The 19,690-nt window shown below is 38.6% G+C and overlaps 1 protein-coding gene across 2 annotated transcripts in view; it reads left to right on the top strand.

Moving 5' to 3' along the window:
• The first annotated feature begins 1,479 nt into the window (after window positions 1-1,479).
• The window catches only part of Otogl (otogelin like), a 120,980-nt gene continuing 102,769 nt past the window's right edge, over window positions 1,480-19,690 (top strand). For both annotated transcript variants that reach the window (XM_005358092.2, XM_026784580.1), the window contains exons 1-8: window positions 1,480-1,531; window positions 2,514-2,553; window positions 3,547-3,595; window positions 9,227-9,293; window positions 10,927-11,025; window positions 12,758-12,912; window positions 15,341-15,462; window positions 17,603-17,808. In XM_005358092.2, the coding sequence (XP_005358149.1) occupies window positions 1,480-1,531; window positions 2,514-2,553; window positions 3,547-3,595; window positions 9,227-9,293; window positions 10,927-11,025; window positions 12,758-12,912; window positions 15,341-15,462; window positions 17,603-17,808 (790 nt within the window). The remainder of the gene's footprint in view (window positions 1,532-2,513; window positions 2,554-3,546; window positions 3,596-9,226; window positions 9,294-10,926; window positions 11,026-12,757; window positions 12,913-15,340; window positions 15,463-17,602; window positions 17,809-19,690) is intronic.

Consider the following 19,690-nt stretch of genomic DNA (forward strand, 5'->3'; position numbering starts at 1 on the left):
CTTAATAGATACATATTTCTGGACCATGTTTAGAATGTAATCTTGAGTTACTAACTTAATTATCTGTGCAGAATTAGTTGTCCAATTAGTTCAAGGATAAAAGAGATGGACTTTTTAGCAAATATTATTGAATGCATGCTTTACTTTAAAACATATGCATTAAAACTTCAAAATGAGTGTGCACGTGTGTGTTGTAGACAGGCACATAGCTATTTTTAATGCTATGTGTGTATATTTCATGATTACTTTTTATTGAGTGGGCATACTTTTTTTTTTGTTGCTTCATGGAATTAGGTGTTTTTCATCAATGGTGAATTAAGATCGCATGGAACAATAATATCATGTGATCAGGGAATGTGGGACAATAACAGGAAACGGGGTATGTACTGGATATTGGATGTATCAGTCATTGGATACTTTGAACTTATTGCAAAGCAAGTGTCTGGGAAACACCAAACAGTAATAATTGCTATGTGGTACTGATGTAGTCAGATGCTTTTTTTTTTTATTGTAGTCTGTCTACTGAGTGAGAGGGACAGGGGCAAGGTAGTTCACAGAATCTGCTCTAGGAAATGTGAACACACTGCGTAAGCCTGGCGTTCATTTGTTTGTGGGCTCAGAGCATCTCTTTTGTTGCTCAGTATGAAGGATAGTGTTTCTCTGATGCTGCCCTCGGCAGTCAATCGCTTCTGGAGAAGCGTGCCCAACTGCGGGAATAAGACCTCTTTCTTTGTGATCTCAACAGGTACTTACCATTGAGGATGGAAAAATAGAATATTAGGAAAAGTTTTTAGTACGTGCTGAGCTGTTTTGTTTCCTTTTCAAATCTGCATTCGTTCTAAAGTGTTTAACAGCTCTCTGGGTTGATGAAACCGTCAACTTAATTGGACCGTAATAGAATTTCAGTTGAAAATACGTGCACACAGTTTTAATTTAATTTTTAAGAATAAAATGCTATATTGTAGACACTGTAGGGAAAGTTGATTAGATTTCATTCCACCTGTCCTCGTCCTCAAAGGCTACTGTTTTGTGACTAAGAAGATGTAGCTAATGAACCAACACTTAGGAATTCAATGGTTATTCCATGACGTTAGAAAACATAACCAAGTATTGTTTGGATGCTCGCATCTTGCAAGGTTACAACAGGCTGATATCAGATAAAGAGGTGTCTGATGTGCAGGTGTGTGGCCGGCTGTAACTGATACGGGCTCAGGCAAGAAGCTGCCTTTCATCGCTAACGAGAGACTCAGCCAAAGGGCTGAACGTGAGTTCTACAGCCTCAGATGCTGTGTGTAGCAAGCTGGGGTTTCCCTTCAGTCCCTTTATCCCATAACAGTGTTCGTCTGCATCTGAGCCCACGACGAAGCACTCCCACTTGTAAGATGTCGTCATAGTGAAGACCGACAATTTGGCTTCCGTTCAGGGAGAGAGAGAGAGAGAGAGTCCACTGAAATGAACATTGTGAGAAAGCTCAACTTAATGGTACCTCGGAGTGTTTTCTCGTTTCAGGTGCTGCTGTTTTCCTTACAAGGTAAGGACTTTCGTGTTTTGACCTTTATTTATCGTGAAGGTCATTTATCATTTATCTTCGTTCTCTCTTGAAATTTATATAGTTTCCTTTTCAGTTAGTTCTCAAGCATTCTGAAGTCATTAGAATAGGTATGTACTAAATAACATTCAGGCAGTTTTACTGAATTCTTAAGAATGCAGAGAATTGTAAACCTTTTCTTGAAACTTTTTGAATTTTCTTCAGTGACTATTTAAAATCATAACTTTGTCATTATACTATCAGTGTAACTTACTCCTATCAAACACTTTGCAATTATTCCCTTTATTTAATTAAGCACTTGTAGCTTTATGATAGAGGGGAATAAAGTGTTTAAACTTGCTTCATGTTATTAAAATCTAAAAGAGATCTAACTTTAGCATTTGAGGTTGTGAATTAATTTTCAATTTTTATAGCAAGTTTACCTATAAGCTAGTTTTTATTCCGTTTTTCATGGAGATGGCATTTATTTATATCTAATTTTTACTTCTTGATCCCTAAGAAAGAGTCTACGTTTTGGAGCTTAGGGGGAAATGGAAGAAACGACGGAAGTGTGACAGACTCATCCAAGTTGCTTCTTCCTCTTACAGTAGGGCCTTGTTCTCAAGGAGAACGGCGTAGCTGCTATGCTGGAGGGACCCTGAGATTGGCTTGTTCACCATGATCATTTTGTGGCTTGCTTTACAGCATGCTACAGCTGCAGGGCCAGAACTCGAACAGTTCTGCGATTCCATGGCTAGCCTTCACTTCCTTGCGTGATGCCACTGTAGAAATCCACAGACCGTCGCTACAGTTTCTGCCTTGTTGCTCACCTCAGGTGTATCACAGATTCTTCGCTGGTCAGAGTCCTCTAAAAGAATAAGATAGCTAGTTGCGAGTCTCAATCCACGTTTTAGAATCTGGGTAAGAATGATTTGTTAAGTAGCAGTGTGCTGCGGTCTCACCAGTCTGTATTTATCTCTGGCAGGATACGTTTGTGCACCATCTATCCCGACAGAGACATCCGAGTGAGTATTTCTTTGTCTCTCTGTTCTGAAACTCCAAAGCAATGAGACTATGCCAAGTTCAACAGACGGCTTTGTCTGTTTTTTTTTTTTTAATAACAAGTGAAACATTGACCCAAAGCTTGAGATATTCTTCTTTGAAAGATTTCCAAACATTAGAAATGAATGGGCATTCCTTTCCTGTTTGTAAGAAGATCTTGGTGTTGTCCACTGCCCATAGGTCCCAAAGAGACATTTCTTTCATTTCATAGATTTAAAGAAGTTATATCCAGTAATATGTCTCTTTACGTTTTCATTTATTATTGACTGCTAATGTATTATTGTTAACATCAATTAAAACTGATTTTAGTGCTTAAATGACTAAAAATGGTTCTAGTAATAAATAATGAAATAGTTTTAACTGCTTTGCTTAAAAGCAGAATTATAGTAATTGGATTTTAAAAGAATACTTTTATTGATAAAAATAAAATAAAAATATCAAATCCCATAGCTTATGTTATGTGTAACTTAGTGAACTAATGATTTGATTTGGATAGCTGGCAATTAAATGTCCTTACATTTTCATATCACGCTACTTTTAAATGACATGGAACAGATGAAATTTGAATATTATATTTGGAAAGGTAAATGCCCCCTTGATACATATTTACTTCAACAAACTCACAAAGTTCTAGGGAGACTAGACTATGCCTTTCGGTGATATAATACTACATTATTTTGCTTGTTACTCAGTCTCAAAGTTCCTTCCTAAAATTCCACGTATATCAGAGCCCAGTGAGATTTGGGGCCAGTCCCGAATTTTGTAAAATGAGACAGCTTCACCACCCAAATCTCACTCTTCGAAGAGGGGAGGGGGTCCTTTAAATGTTAAGCCAAGAAAGGCCTCTTTGATAAAGGGATGGAGATTTGGACGCAAACACCAGCTCCCTCTTGGGAAAGGCTGTTCAGGTTGCCCAGGGGCCTCTGACTACACAAGTTCTTTGTGTTTTCTTGCAGAAGTGAGTTCCATGAAAAGGGACAGAAAGGAGCTCTGTTAGGACCGCAGGTAGGTTAAGCCTCAGCTGGAGTGAGGCAGAGAAAGAATTCATTCCGTTGTGGCCTCTGCTGTCACATCAACAATGAGACCTTTGTGGAGGGAATGAAATGCTAAAATCAAGACAGGAAGAAGCATGATGGCGTGAAGGCGTTTCTCTGCAGCTTTTATTGTGTTTTATTTTTTGCAACCCTGCACTATATTCTCGGTTCTCATTGACTTGTTTGGAATAAAATGCTTTTTTCTTTCTCTTCATCCACCTCAGGAACCCACACATAGGCTTCAGTGTTGATGTGGATTGGATACAATCTACTTGCTGGAACCTTTGAATGATTTAAAAATTAAATACAGTATTGGGCAGGACAGTAGCAACAAGGCAAACACACCTCAAAAGAAATGGAGAGCGACTGAGATGATATGAATTGGATACATCCAAAGGGCACTGAACATATTCTTATATACTGACAGACATCTTTTGTAGTTTCTAAAAAATCTAAACTATGGCTATTTCTGAAGAGCAGCTTACTGTAAATTTGAGAACACTTGGCTTGCTCCTTCTTATATATAGAAGGGATACTGAGTAACACGATTGCCGTATCATCAAAACACGTTGGAATGTTCAAGTAAATGAGCTTCAGGAAATATTTCTCTATGAAAGACAGATAATAAACTAGAGATTTAATGTGGGGAAGACTTTCTTTGGGGAAGTAATATGACTTGAGTATTTATGTACTTAACGTTCAAGGGAACCCTTGACAAATCCTAAAATCCAAACGATTTCTCTTTGGAAATTATTTTCACTTATGGGTAGATGTGTGTCTACATGCCAGTATGTGTACCTGAGCCCGAAGCATTGGGTTCCACGGCACTGGACTTTCAGGTGGTTGTTGAGTCGCCTGATGTGGGCACAAGTAACTGAATCCAGTTCCTCTGAATTCAGCAAGTGCTCTTAACCAGTAAACTGTCTCTTCAACCTCTGAAATACTATAAGTATTTCCTGCTTGGTACATTCATCCTTTGTGGGTATATTTTATTAGAGTAAACTGAAGAAAATGAATAGATGCAGAAGACAAATGTGTAGCAGTCTTTCTCTTACTGCCAGCCCCCAAATCATGACATGGAGACTAATTGTTAATTATGAATGCCTGGCCTTAGCTTAGCTTTTTTTTCTAGCTAGTTCTTTTTGGTTAAACTTAAATTAAACCATTTTTATTAATCTATATGCTGTCCTGAGGCTCATTTTCCTCATCCACATACTGTCTGTCCTGCCTTCCTGCTTCCTCTGCTTCTGGCTAACTGGCCCCAGCTGCCTGGCTCTTCTTTTCTCTCTGCCCGCCAGCCCCATCTATTCCTCCTCTGCCTAACTATTGGCCATTCAGCTTTCTATTAGACCAACAAGGCGCCTTAGGCAGGCAAGGTGTAATAGCAACACATCTTTACATAGTTAAACAACTATTCTGTAATACAAACAAATGTAACACATCTTTACTTAGTTAAACAAATATTCTCTTCCAGAACACAAATACGATATAATATATTGACAATTTAGAAGATAAAACAAATTCATTTTTTTGTTGAGATTAGAGATTCTCGTGTGTGTGTGTGTGTGTGTGTGTGTGTGTGTGTAGTTTGGTGTATTTGGACATGTCATTGAGACTGCGCCTATAGCTCGCAGGGTTTGCATCTCCATGTCATTGATAGATAACTTCCCTGATGCCCCGCAGGCTACTTGGCACCTTTGTTCCTGTGAAATCTAGCCAGCAGGAGGAAGCTTTCTGCTCCACTTGGTTTCTTCATATCCTGTGACCCAAGTTTATTGTCCACGGCTTTGGCATTTTCTGTGGATGGATGGAGATTGAAACATAAGCAGATGCTTATGCTTCCATAGGTAGTACTTCATCTACAGAATCATCTCCTTGTCATGGGGTCTTAAAAAAGCCTAGAATAGCCATGGAAATAATAATTCAGTTTAAGGAGAATTCTGTATTTCAGAAGCCGCAGTAGGAGGATGATTGGTTTCAGTCTAGCCTGGGCTATGTAGGGATACCATGTCTGATGACAAACCAAACCCTCAGAAGAATGCTCGTGTACAAAGCTTCTTGTCTATCGTGGGTAGCAGTTAAAATGAGTTTTCTGCGATAATTTTGAAGGGCATGCTTGCTGGTAGAGCATATTAACCAAAAAGTTCATCTGTATAATTCAGTAGAAAAATCTGGTGGTGAAGATAAAAAGCCTCTTCCATTCTGGTGAGTGAACACTCTAGACTAAAAAACTTGTGTGAGCTGGGCCCTAAATGGGCATATAAAGAGCCCTGTGGGTGGAACTGACCCAGTGTGCATTTGTATGTCATAAGTATCTATTTAATCTGCCTACAGGAGTTAGGCTAATGCCTCTCCTCTGTTACCAAGAGGGGATGCCCTTGCTTTGCCTTGGTGTCCATTTTAGGCAGGATGAAGCGCAGGAGACTTGCTTGCCCTTCTGTTTCCTGTAGCCCGTGAACGCATGTCAAGGTCAGTTAATGTCGATTAAAGTCTCAAAGGAGAAATATGTCAGGGAGCAATGAGGTCACAGTCACGTAGTGCACTGCTTAGAAAGAGGCTGGAAGGCCACGCACGTTGAGTTCATTCCTCGGCCGTAAGCAAACAGTCCTGATGGATGGATAACTGTCCGCAGAAATATGCTGGTAGTGACGTCAGCAAGGCAAGCCTAGGCACAGACTTCTATAAATGGCAGGCATGTCAGTGTTACAGTGCGTTCCCTGTGCAAGGCACACGTCTGTGGTCCCGAGTACCCTCCTGTGGAGGTGTGACCAGGAAAAATAAAGAACAGGCTGTCCTCTTTCGTCAATTGTGTGAGAGTGTGTATCCACTGCCACATTCTTTGTTCTACATCCGATAATTCTCCTGCAGCAGGCACTGAGGCCAACCAAGACTTGGGCTGAAATCGCATTCCTATCCACAGTTCTGAACAGCACGAGGCACATTCCCATTTGAACAGTATCGTTTGTTCCAGTTCAGTTGGTACTTGTGGCTGACATGCCAGGGGTCATGTTTTATACATATAAACAAGAATAACCATGCTTGTAATTCAGAAATTTCATGTCTCCAGGGATCTGTGAAAATAGCATTTCTGTTCAAGTGGTTTATTGAGCCTGAGTCACCATGAATTATTTGATGTTATGTACATAACACAAGAAAAAAAAATGCCCCACTTATCAAAGTGGTACACTATTCTAACTTCAGATATGCTCTGAATCTAAAACTGAGTATGAAACTTTATACTAGTGAAACGTATTACGACCCTGGGTAGACAGAAGGGATGTTGAGTTGTCAGGGAGCTGGTGTGCTAAGTGGTCATTGGGATTTCCTTAGAGAAGGTCAGAGTTGAGTGGAAGAAGAAAAAAAAATACATGCATTTGCTTTAGTCCAGTGTTATAAAGTATATTAAGTTTAAAAATTACATTTATTTGTCTTTGTGTGTGTGTACACAGGCATGCATATATATGGAGAGAGAGAAATAAAAAGAGAGAGGGGGGAGGGAGGGAGAAAGGGGGGGTGCTCTTGTGCTGTGGCAGATACATGGATGTCAGATGACAACTTTTGGGAGCCTCTTCCTCTTTCCATATTGTGATCATGGGAATCCAATTCAGGTCATTGGACTTTACCTGCTGAACCATCTTGACAGCCTCTATATTTTATTTTCAGTTAGTAATAGTAAGGAGTAGTGAGCCTTTCATTTTTTTTAACGAATGATGGTATTATTAAAGTGGTAATTATTTCACTTTACCCTCCTGATTCTATAAGGGAGATACTGCTATTCCTTTTTATTTATTGGGCCATGAGGCTACATGGAGTAGATAATTTATTCAAGTACTTAGGTCATTGTGAGGCAGAGTTGAAGTAGCTATGCATTTTTCAGACATCAAAGATGATGGATTTATTTCCATTGCAAGGATTGGCCAAACAGGTTCAAAGATGGTCTATGCTCAGCAATGTTGATGTCCCTTTGAATTAGGCAGCTAGAAACAATATGGTGAAGGTGAGAAGGAAACTTGACTACCGTGTTGGAACCATGGTCAGAAACTGTTGGCTGAGTCTAACTTGTTTGAAGACAAGACAGATAAAAGTGGATGAGACTGAGCAGTGGCAGTAACACATGGAAAATAAAACCAATTTGTGAGGAGGAGCTAATGAACTTATGAACTTGTAGCTATAGTAGGGGAAAAGGAGTTTAGAAGTGAATCTTTAAGAGTCCTCAACAAATGGGAGAGTTCTAGCAGTGTCAGGTAACATAGGGTGAGTTCGCCTGTCAAAGAATGTACTAATGGTCTAGGGAGATGGCTTGGTAGGTACCTTCCATAGAAGCCCAAGGACCTGAGTTTAGATTCCCAGTGCAAAGCCAGGTATGGCCTTTTCCCACTAAGTCCAGAGTCGGGAGAAGGAAATAGGAAGTTCCTTGAAGTTGATTGGCTAGTCAGTTTAACTGAATCCCTGGGCTCTAGGTTCAATCCCTGTCTCAAAAAATAAGGAGGAGAGTAATTGATGAGGTCAGCAAATGTCAACCTCTGATCTCCGTAGGGAAAGTGTGTACCTACATGAATGAGTATACACACACACACACACACACACACACACACACACACACACACACGAAGAAATACTGAAATGGAAAATGCTTTAATCAAGCTTCTTTCATGTGAGGATGATCAGAATCTAGAGAAGAAAGGACCTAGCTCCTCACATCCCATTACTCTTCATTCTTATCGTGCATCCCCTTCCAGTTTTTCCAACATCATCATCTACCTAATTTGATAATCATGCGGCAAGGTTGAGTCTATGTCTTCAGGTAAATATAAAGTGCTCTTGGTAAGGATACAATCCTGCATTATATATGCAATTGGGACTGAGTTGGACTAAAATGCTCTAAGTGATTAGCTCTAATAGCCTATAATTATTTGCAATAACTCTTACACTACAATATTTCATAACAGTTGTTTAAAACAATATCAGCTTCCTTGCTACTCTTCTGTGGCGAGCACTAAAGATCAGAGGACCCTTCTTTACTTCATTGTTATACCACACGCTGAAGCAGGTGTCACGGCTGTTCCCATTTTACACATGGAGACATTAGGAAATCTGCCTAAGTAGAGGTAATGTAAGTCAGAAGTGTTTCTCTGAGTGGGGTTCTTGCTGTCTGGTACATAGGCTCATCATCACTAACTGCTAGTGTACCAACCCTGTGCCTTTCCCCCCTACCTCATCTGGAAATGTCAGAGGACTGATACCCTTCTATGAAAAGTATCAGCTAATATAAATACAGTGCTTCTTCGGAACTCTGTTCACAAAGGAATGATGGGCATGGCTAGGAGCAGGGGGGGTTGAGGTCACAGAGGACAAATATCTTGCGCAAGTCACCAACAAGACAGAATGAAGACTTGAAACCAATTTTAAGCGTCACTCCAAGGGAACCCTTCCTATCTCACTGAGATGATCTCAATGATAGCTTTCTGCATTAAGTCAGCACTTGACTTGACTTCATTGTTTCCATATTTGCAGACGCATTCCAGAATTTTTTTTTTATCTGCACGTTTGACGTATGGTAACTAAATGAGCTAATTTGTGTTTTTATTTCTCTGCTTTGAAGTTTGAAGCAACCTCTCCGAGATACTTTTTCCATGAAGCGATTAATTGGGGCGAGAGTAAAATCAAAGGTCAGTGTGGAGATTTGTTCCTTTGTGTATGGTTTCTGAGGCCATCCCTTGGTGGGGGGTGTATATTAAATCAGTTCTGATTGTTTCCATATTTACTGGAGGGTACTGAGCCAGGGTAGTAATAATAGCAATCGTTTAAGCTCCTGTCCTATACACATCCAAATTATTTTTAGAAATGCCCGGAGCTAAACATTTAGACAAAGCGAATGACAGTGTGACTGGAGAAAGCACCAGTGGGTATCAGCGGCTTTTTCTCTTGCTCCGAGTCAGTGTGACCTGTTCCTTCACTCCCTGGCGTCCGAATTTTATCTCAGCAGTTTACCAGTTCCATTACACAGACAGCTGATGGTAGCTTCACATGTAAAGAAGCAGAAGTAATTCTTATTATGTTTAAGTCATAGTGATTAGTTCTGGATTCAATTTGATATTTACTTTCAGGAGAGTAAGCAACTTTGTAAATACGTTTTCAAAAAGACGTATTTGTTTATCTAAATATTTAGACACTGACCCATTTGAAAAATTTAAGACTATTCGATCCAAGACAAAGTTTAAAGGTAGGTGTGTCTCTTAAAGAAAAACCAAAGTGCTTGGAAGTTTGCGAAAAACATTATTTCTGCCTATATTTTGGTGAAATATATTTTGTTTTAAGTTAAAACAGTTCATTTGTTTTCCTCATCTAAAATTTGCCTGGAGAGCTGAAGGCTTTGAAATGTAGAGAAGTCAATGGATTGTTTAGGGGCAAAATTATAGCAAGACTGAGTTCTTCTTGTGGTTGGCAGACTGGGTTTATAATTGCAGCTGGGAAGTGTCTTCACCATCTTCCAGACAGGCCTAGCTTCTTCAGCAACATTTCACGGTGACTCAAAGACATTCACTTCACTCCTGATGTGTTCCTGGGGTCCTTAGGACTCATTTGCCTTCTGAAATTCACTCAGGAGATACCTGTGAAATTAGGAAAAAACTCATAGCAATTTGCTTCTTTTTAATTTATTTATTTGGGACATGCTTTCTTTCCACAAAAAAGTCCTGCTTTTGTGACAACCAGAGGTGACTTTTTCTTCTGCCTCATCTTTGTTAAGCACAGATCCCAAACACTGAGTCATTTATAACTGAGCCTCAGTATTCATGGGCAAACTCCAAACGACATGTGACACCCTTCTCATCAAAGGTGGGTGTTTCCTTCTGCATTTTAGACTGTACTTGAGCCCTCCCTGAAGCAGCAAAGTCTGAGTTATTCTTCAGCACAGCGCTTGCTCCGGGAGAAGCAAGTACTGGTGGGAGGCATTCCAAACTCGGTACAGGGCATCATCTCCAGCTTGGGTATTTCTGGTTCTCATCATCTGGGACAGGGATTCCTTACATGGGGACTTGACCTTTGGATTGCTCGAAGGAGGCTAACCTCTCCTCACAAAATACTTTGGGATGCAAAAGCCTGTCTCTCTTGCTTCATAGGACACATAATGAAATGAATAGATAGAGATTTGATGGCTTAATTCTTATGCACCACAAGGCAAAAGGCCCAGGGTTCTGTTTAAGTTAATAGTGTTACAGTTAGTCCAAGCTAAATCGTGACATATTGTGTTTATATGAGCTTGATCCATGCCAGAAGATAAGTTATTGCTTTGTCCCTCAGGTTCTTGTCCTCATGAATGCCTTAACGGGGCTTTCTGTTCTAAGACCGGTACGTGTGACTGTCAAATATTCCAAGCTCTCGGGACAAGGTGCCAGATTGGTAAGTTTCAGGGATATTTATGAGAGAATTATGGGATATGAAAGAGAACATTAAGTCATGATTTGCTTGGAAGCGTTCGTCCCCTGGGATTTGGGACATTAACTAGACAGCTCCAAGTTTATTTTCACCAACTTGAAGGAATTCAGAAATGCTGTAAAAGAGCATAGCTGTATGCGCTTTCCCTTCCCACTGATCTCTGTTTCCTCGAGTATTTTTTTTGTCTCCTTTCCGTTGCACTAACCCGTAGGACCATCTTTTCAGTTATGTGTAGCTCTTCCTCAGTGTATTTCACCGCAAGCTTCTCTTCTTCTTATTTAATACGTTGGATATTCCGTATATACACTAGAAATAGTACTGAGAGTTCATCAGGTATGGAGATGGTTTTTCTTTTTAAAATATTTTTATCCATAATGTCTAAGGGGGGATCTTATATTAATAATTATCAACAGATATTAACCGATATTTTGCCATTTGGAAGATTATATGCTAGGCACAAAACAAAGTGTATTTTGAGGAATACAGACATGCTTTGGCAAATAGTGGTGTGTAAGCGGTAAGCCATCCTTAAACATGAGTACCCTTGAGGAAAGCGTGCAATGTAGGATTGCACTGCCAGGGATGATAGCCAGCAAAACGAACCCATCCATGTCTTTACCTGAGTGGACCAAAGTTGGATGGAGCTGATAAATTTAGGTAAATGTTTCAAAAAGGAGGAGACACTAAACACTGGCCCTTATGTTTCTGTTTGCCTTAGTGTATAGAACAATCCACCAAGCGACTTTTTTAGCAAACAGCGCTGCTTTTTACGTTATTATAAAGTGAATCATTTGAAATATAAAAATATGAAGGGTCTGTGAGATGACTCAGCAAAGAATCGCCTTGTTGCCAAGTGTGATGCGGGGAGTTTTATCCCCGAAACCCACATAGTCTTAGGGAGAAGGAGAGAAGCAACTCCACAAAATGGTCCTCAGACACCTCCTTGCTTTGATACAATATGACCCTATATACCCCACACCTACAGCAAAAACACCAATGATAATACATAACATAAATAAAAATAAAATCGAGTAGAAGTTTATCTGAGGAGAGACACAATCCTAATAGATGTTCTTTGATTTAAAATAAATATTGCTTGAAATTTCACCAATTTGAGATCATCATTTTCACAATTCCAGGAAATGAAATGAGTAATGCCTCCAGCTCCATTTTCCAGGCATATAAACATGATTTTTTTTGCCATCATTAATTTTCTCTCTGGATACCATAAAGACATTTTTGAAAGAATTATGGAGGCTGTGGTATTCTGCTGCTGTCCATGCTGCTCTAGTATACTCCATGGTGACATTTCTTTCTCTTCTGAGTCACTCATTTGCGTTGCCGACATCACCGTCTTCTTTTGGATTGCCTTCCTTACTATTCTTTTTTTTTTTCCTGAATCTTTCTCTTGGAAACAAAAATTAGGGGAGTTTCTAACATAAGTCTTTTCTTCATAGCAACTCAAAGACTGGGTTTTCTTAAAGAGTTGGGTAGTTTTAAGAGCAGCTGATACTTCAATGCCACTTGTGTCTTCCTGCACCATGAACTACCCAATTGGGGAAAAACACTTATTTCAGTGAAAATTACAATGACTTATCGTGACTGAACATTTTGAGATAGCTGTGATTTATTTTACACTAATGTTATTTATTTATTTTATACTAATAATACTAAATATTATTTAATTTCTTTTTAGTCCCAAACATGGGAAGTGGCAGAGATGGCATTTGCAAAACCTGGGGACAGTATCACTTTGAAACATTTGATGGGATCTACTACTATTTCCCAGGAAGCTGCTCTTATATATTTGCAAAGGACTGTGGTAATTTGGAGCCTCAGTACACTGTATGGGTAGGTAGTACTCAAATTTCATCAATTAAAAAATTACCTCTGGAAAATAATGTATTTTAAAAGTATTGGACAAATGATGAGTAATGGACAATAATTATAGAACACGCAGGGACTTACTCTTAATGGAATGGTCCAATTTTGTTGCCATATTAGTGTAATTCTATTAAGATGATGTCTGGCGTGCTAGCAACAGGGACTGAATCCATGAGAGGGTATCTTACAGGCTGTAGAGAAATATATGCTGATTACCATAGCTACTCTCATCAGTATCCCTGATATGTTTTTTTTGGTAATTTGGAAGAAGGTAAAGTCAGATATTAATAATATTATTTATATTTTCTCCTTCCTTGCTATTTTGACTTGAAACGTCCACTTGTTTTCGCATTTTTTAAATGCCCCTCCTGGGCTAAGGAATGTAGCTCATTGGTATGGCAAATTTTTAGTATGCACAAAGCCTTGGTTTGGATCCTTGACTCCAAAAATGGATGAGTAAATAACACTATAAAACAAAAGCAACTCTTGGTGTGTAGAGGAAGCCATGTTTATGACAGCAACTACATGAATTACGTCATTGCTAGGTAGATTCGTGCTGCATGATAGAGCTCACAGAGCTCACACTAGGCTTCAGAATTCCCAAGTCCAATGAAAATATCTCAAAATTCAGTTGCAGAAGAGCAGTAGCTGAAGCAAGGGCACCAGAGACTTCCTTTCTTGTTTATCAAGGCATCTCAAGTCACAAGTAGGGGAGTACTATACTGTCCAATTTAAAAACTAATTATTTATAGACAAAATGTTGAAATCTGACCTGTGTTTTACTTCTAAATCATGTTGTAGTTGTCTGAATTCCCCCTTGCTGGAAGATGAAACATAAGTATATATAACTTTTACAAATCAGTTTAGAGTGAGGATTTAATTATAAGGATCATTTATCATATTCACAAAGCAAACAAAAAAGCTTATTGTTTCTTTGATTTCATGTTTCATTGTTTCTTTCGTTCTGCCTTTCATAGTATAGACTTGCTTCAGGTGATAAACAATCTATGAATATTTGTCTACATTTGAGAATACATGCTTAAAAATTGATCCAGAACCGCTGACATTTGCAGAGGGCTTGTTTGGCTAATGTTAGGCTGGGGAAAGACACTCTGGTTTCATTAGCAAATCCCCCTTGTGTTGATAACTATCAATCTTCTCCATTTGTTCTCTAAAGAGGAATCCTTCAACAATCTGGATAGGATTGGATGATGGTTTCTAGATATTGAGAATATTTCAGTCAAATTCCTTCCCCTAGCTTTCATATTTATTGTCTTTTTTGGTTAAATATGTTTCCATGTTTTCTCCCACAGTTTCCCCTCAAGCCCCATCCTTTCTAGAATTTTAGTGTCTAAGAGAAGTTTTCCTTAGCCTGGCATCTAAAATCCTCTCCTAAATCTTGATGTGTATATACTATATCTTCGCTTCACCTAGTACTTTTTTTTTTTTTAGTGTTATCAACACTATATATTTTATTTCTATTTAGTTGCACATTTTACCTCTTTTCCTGTCATGGGATAAAAATTTAAGGGAGGCATTATTTTTGTCTGCTTTATAGATGGCTATAGTTCTAGAGTGTGTGTTAGATACATAATAAGTGGATAACATTTACCACTTACATATTAAATTAATATATTTAAGCTGTCTTATTATTAGTGAATTATTATCCTTTTCATATTTGAAAGTTCTTTTGCATTTGTTTAGCTACCCATTTTTCAGTTGCTTTGTAGTTTTATGACTTATATTTTGGCTTTTGAGCCTTCTGAAATGAATCTTGAGCTAAGGAAAAGAATAACATTCACTATCTCTTTTCTGCTCTTTCCCTGCTTTGTATTATTCCAAGTGAATGGAATTCTTCCTAATGTCTGAAGTAGAAATTTATTATTTAAATGGTTTCTTTTTTTCTAAAGCATTTGGGAATAAATGAAGAGAATCAATTTTTATTTTAAGCGAAGTCATATTCACTTTGTCAGCCTATAAATATTGCTTGCTATTGAACTCCATTTAACATTCTCCCATGATAGTCCATAGATGCCCTAACGGGGCATAAATACTCCAAATGTGTTTCCTTGTGGTATTTATGATTCTTTTGTCAAACTAATTTTTCACAGTATATATCATATAGCTTCAGAATATTATTATCTAACATATGGAAGCTAAGGTGAGCACACAAATGTCCTGAATAACTTGCATTTTATAAAATTATATTGCTCCAGTTTTGAGGCAAATATTATTTTCCTCTCAAAAACCCTAAGCGTAAGAGTAGTTCTTACTTTGTAGGGTGTCGTGGGGCCTGTGATGCTGCAAGTTGTAACGATGTTCCAAGGGTTTAATTGCCCATGTGGATACTTGCGGTTGTTTCCCATGATTTCCTTTGTGTTTTTCTCCCTTCCAGGTCCACAACAGCCCAAAGTGCCTTGGTTCTGTGTATTCTTGCTATCGTTCCATCAGCCTATTCTTTTCGAACCAAGAGGAAATTAGAATTTATGGTCACGAAATAAAAATGAATGGCATCAGGTAAAGACGAGAAAAATATGATCTGTGCAAATGACCCCAGAGGTTGATTGACAGTTCCGAGGTCTCAGGCTGGAAGGGAGTGATGGAGAACAGGAGTAGAGGGCTTGCTCTTCAGTTGACTTGTGCAGTAGTGTCAGAGAGACATCACACCTTCCGTGGCACTGGAGCTCACCAGGCAGCTGGGAATCTAGCTGGTCCACAGCCTAGTACTCATGATGCAGATATATTTGCAAAGGTGCACCTAGGATTGAACATGTTCTCCCGAGGGCACAATCAAGAAATGTCTCTATATAATTTAATTCTGATTACTTTGGGCCTCTTCAATATTTTCTCTTTCCCTTCACAGAACATGGTACAAAAATTGACTTTATTTTCTCTTGGGAAGGATTCTGGAAGCCCTCCCAAGTCTATGAGAATGAGTCTTGGGCGTCACTTGAGAGTTTCCATCGAAGCCTTGACAAAGACTCTGAGCCAGTAAATAACTGTCCTTGTTGATAGATCAGAGCAGCTACAGTGGCTTCCTGCCTGCCAACAGCGTGACCTGAGAGTTGTTGGGAAGGGGATGTTTATGTTAGACGGAGATTTCATACAGTTAGAACAGGGAATCACAGGGAACAATTTCCTTTCTGATCTAAATAATTACAAAGACATCCAGTTTAGAACATTTCCTAGCTCAGCTAGGCCAGAGAAAGTAAATAGGGAGATGGAACAGTTTTATCCATCCTTCAGAACTCACTGTTAGGTGTGTGAACCATGGGATTCCTTCCAGGGTAGGAAGGTGATGTTGCTTTTCCTCCATGTAGAGTCAGCCAGAGGCAGAAGCAGCACTGTGAAAAGGTGAGCCTCAGGGAACATTGTTTCAGTCCTGCAAACAAGAGCAGCCTTCACCATATTTGGTGGTTATTTAATTTTTGATGCCTTTTCCTCTTGATGCAAGGTCTTGCCATATATCAGCAGCCTTCTGTGTCATAAACATCAAAGAGTTAGAGGTAGCTATTTTTTTTCTCTTAAAAATACATATTTAATTAAATTTACAGAAAAAAGAGAGCTGGCAGACAGAGGTGGCTGGCAGTTAAACACAGCAAAATTCCCCTCCCCAGAGCTACAACTCCCATGAATTAGCACCCTATTAGTGTAAAATATGCTTATAAAATATGATCCACTATTTTAAAATACAGATCTTTTATAAACTTGTAAATTCAAACAAGGAATATTTTTATTGCTGTTTCATACTGACTTTTGCTATGAATTCTTTACATTTAGTTTTTAATCATAACACTTCTACTTGTCACTTATTCTCTAGCTATAATGCATAGTTATTTCTATCTTCTTGTAACTATTGTCTATAAATATTTATATGTAAAAAAAATCTTTGTGTAAATGGTCGGAGGTATTAGTGTTTCTTTGGGAATTATCTATAGTTTGCTTACTTTTGCAGTTTTTGTTGGACAGAGCCCTGCTCTTTCTAGAACAGAAATTACTAATTTGAATTTTGGAGAGGAAGGTGTGACTTCATCTGTTAACTGCCTGCCTTCCATTATGGTTTATAAATTTATTTTGATATGACTACCTTCATAAAAGTGAGCGTTTCAAATTTATTTTACGATTGGGACCTGCTCTTTACAGCCTCATTTATAAATGGAAGGAGCACAGGGTTCTTTTGCTTTCCAAGTGACTCATTTTGCTTTTGCGGTGCCCATTTGGTTAGTTCTTTTGGGTTGGGAATAAAATCAGAGCTCCAGGAGCCTGCATATTTTGACTATCACTTGTCTGTACCTTAGAACTGTTAATTTTTAGATTGCCTTTAGCTGTCTGGATCAAAAGTATTCTTTAACCCTCATCCTATGATGTTGATAGAGCTAGTTTCCATGTTAAAAAGATGATATGCAACTTTCTGCTGGATTTTGAAACAACCACTAAGTTGTAAGTATTAAGTCTACATCAGTGGCATCTTTGTTGTCTTTTAATCTAAATATTAAACTTGTCAACAATGTTGAGGTTTCCCATGTATTTAAATGTTTGGGGATCTCACTCTGTGTAAAAATTCTCTTTCGTCTGAATTGTTGTGAGAATCTGGTATGTGTAACTATAACTTGGCCGTGGTTCAGATATTAGACTGTTCTGTTTTTTTTTTTTTAAGCTTATCTCTGCCTCAGACAGTTGGCCAGGTGTACTTTGAGAAGCTAGCTGACTACATTCTGGTGAAAACTACCTTTGGTTTCTCATTGGCCTGGGACGGAATATCGGGAGTTTACCTCAAACTGTCCGAAGAGCACAGAGGGAAGTCCTGTGGCTTGTGTGCAAACTACAATGGCATTCAGTCGGATGACTTCATGATTCAGCAAGGTAAGAAGATGGAGCAAGAGAAAGGGGTGGGGGAAGGGGTGTTCCCTTTACACCCCTTTGGCCAATAGCAGTTAGTAGCCAGAAGACTTGACCAATTGTAGAAAATCCCTGGCTACCATCTGTCTACTCTGGTGATTCCAAGTGGAGGTCAAGTTGGAAAACATTTTCTGATTACTTGACAATGTTTTCTAGGTTGAGATGCAGGGCTTGATCACATAGCAAATGTTAACTGAGCATTTAGCTGGCTTCAGGAGTTTGAGCGATAATATATACACTGTCAAGGGGACTTGGGAGCTGCAGTGAACAAAGTGTGGAATTCCCCATGCTTGGAGTTCATAGTCTAGTGATTTAAACCTTTCTACTTGAATGCATTTACTTTAGGAGAAAAGCTATTTTGTATTCAGTCTTAACAGTAATAAATTAAAATGACTTTCAAACGATAGTTCTGTAAATACGATGAAATGAAGTCAGGCTTAGCCACTTTGCATAGCAACTGGGAAAAGTTTTATATACCTTCCTAGTCACTCACTGTGTCTAAGGCATGAAACTTACCTCAGTTAGTCACTAGTAATGGAGTCTATTTCTGTTTAGAGACTACTGAGGGGTAAGAGCAGAGGCCATAAGCATGAGTCAAGTACACATAAAGAAGCTAACTAAAAGAGAATATTGTTCTTAGTACCAGGAGACCTGACCTTGTACCTCGCTTCTACTCTTACATACGCCTGAGACTGAACGATCATTGAATCTTTCCATTGCTGTAAAAGAGGAACACAGTAATTCTGGACTTACAGAGTAATAAGTGATAACAAAAATATACTTTATTGTTTGTCATAATGTTTAATATGGCCAGATAGCAACATTATTCCTATCCCTCATATCATCTTGTAAGATTTTTAGAATATAAAATTCTTAATTTTCTAACAACGTCACAACCTCCAGCATAATGCAGCTTTAAGTTGATTCTATGAGAGTTGGAATAGATGTTATTAATTGCAAACAACTGCCTTTAAACCACAATTTGCTATATGATATTGCTTGTTTTGCCTTACAAAGTTAATGGTAGTTGTCTATTTATTGTACTTTAATGGGTGTTAAAAGAACATTTTAGAGCATGTATTCTACAAGTCAGAATGTGAAATAAAAATTCTGCTTTGCTATTTATTACATTTTTTTTATTTTAGTGATGCAACAGTATTTATGTTCATAGAGTGACAAGGATAAAGTGAGACAGTTCCTTCTAGCATGTAGATTTCCCATCACACAGAGACCACTCAGTTCATTTCATGTCTTTTATAATTGTCTCTAGTGTCTCACAGGCATAGAAATATGTCTTTGTATGTCTTTTAGAAGCCCTTAGTAGTAAAATGCAAACATTTACTCACACTACGTGGGTAACTTATCGTCAGGGCTAGTTCACCAAGAACTAGAGTAGCTCCTAATATGTAGAATAGGAATAAAGAAAACAACCCTAGATGCCTCCCAGTCTGTGAGTATCTAATGAGAAAGTGGTAATAGAGGTGCTCAGGAGTCTGTGAGTTCAATATGAACGCACAGGATGAGGAACACTGGGGAATGGTCACTTTTATCCACTGAGGGCTGGGAATGAAAAGGTTTACAGAGTTGTAAGGAAGGAGCATTTGGAACTAACACGGAGTCAATCAAATGCCAGTTTGTGATTAATTTTCCTCATAATCAAATTTTCATGAAAAACATAAAAATCAGTTCAGTTATTAGTATGGGAGTTGGACAAGATGGCTTTGAATGGCATCCATCAGGACATCCAGGAGCCTGGTGTGGAGGTGAAGATGGAGGACAGGGTCTACTCTTGTTAGGGATAGGAAGATGGGCTGGGCATCTCTGTGCAGGAAGATGGGTTGGGCAT

Source organism: Microtus ochrogaster, chromosome 24, assembly GCF_000317375.1.
Source record: "Microtus ochrogaster isolate Prairie Vole_2 chromosome 24, MicOch1.0, whole genome shotgun sequence".
Classification (NCBI taxonomy): domain Eukaryota; kingdom Metazoa; phylum Chordata; class Mammalia; order Rodentia; family Cricetidae; genus Microtus; species Microtus ochrogaster.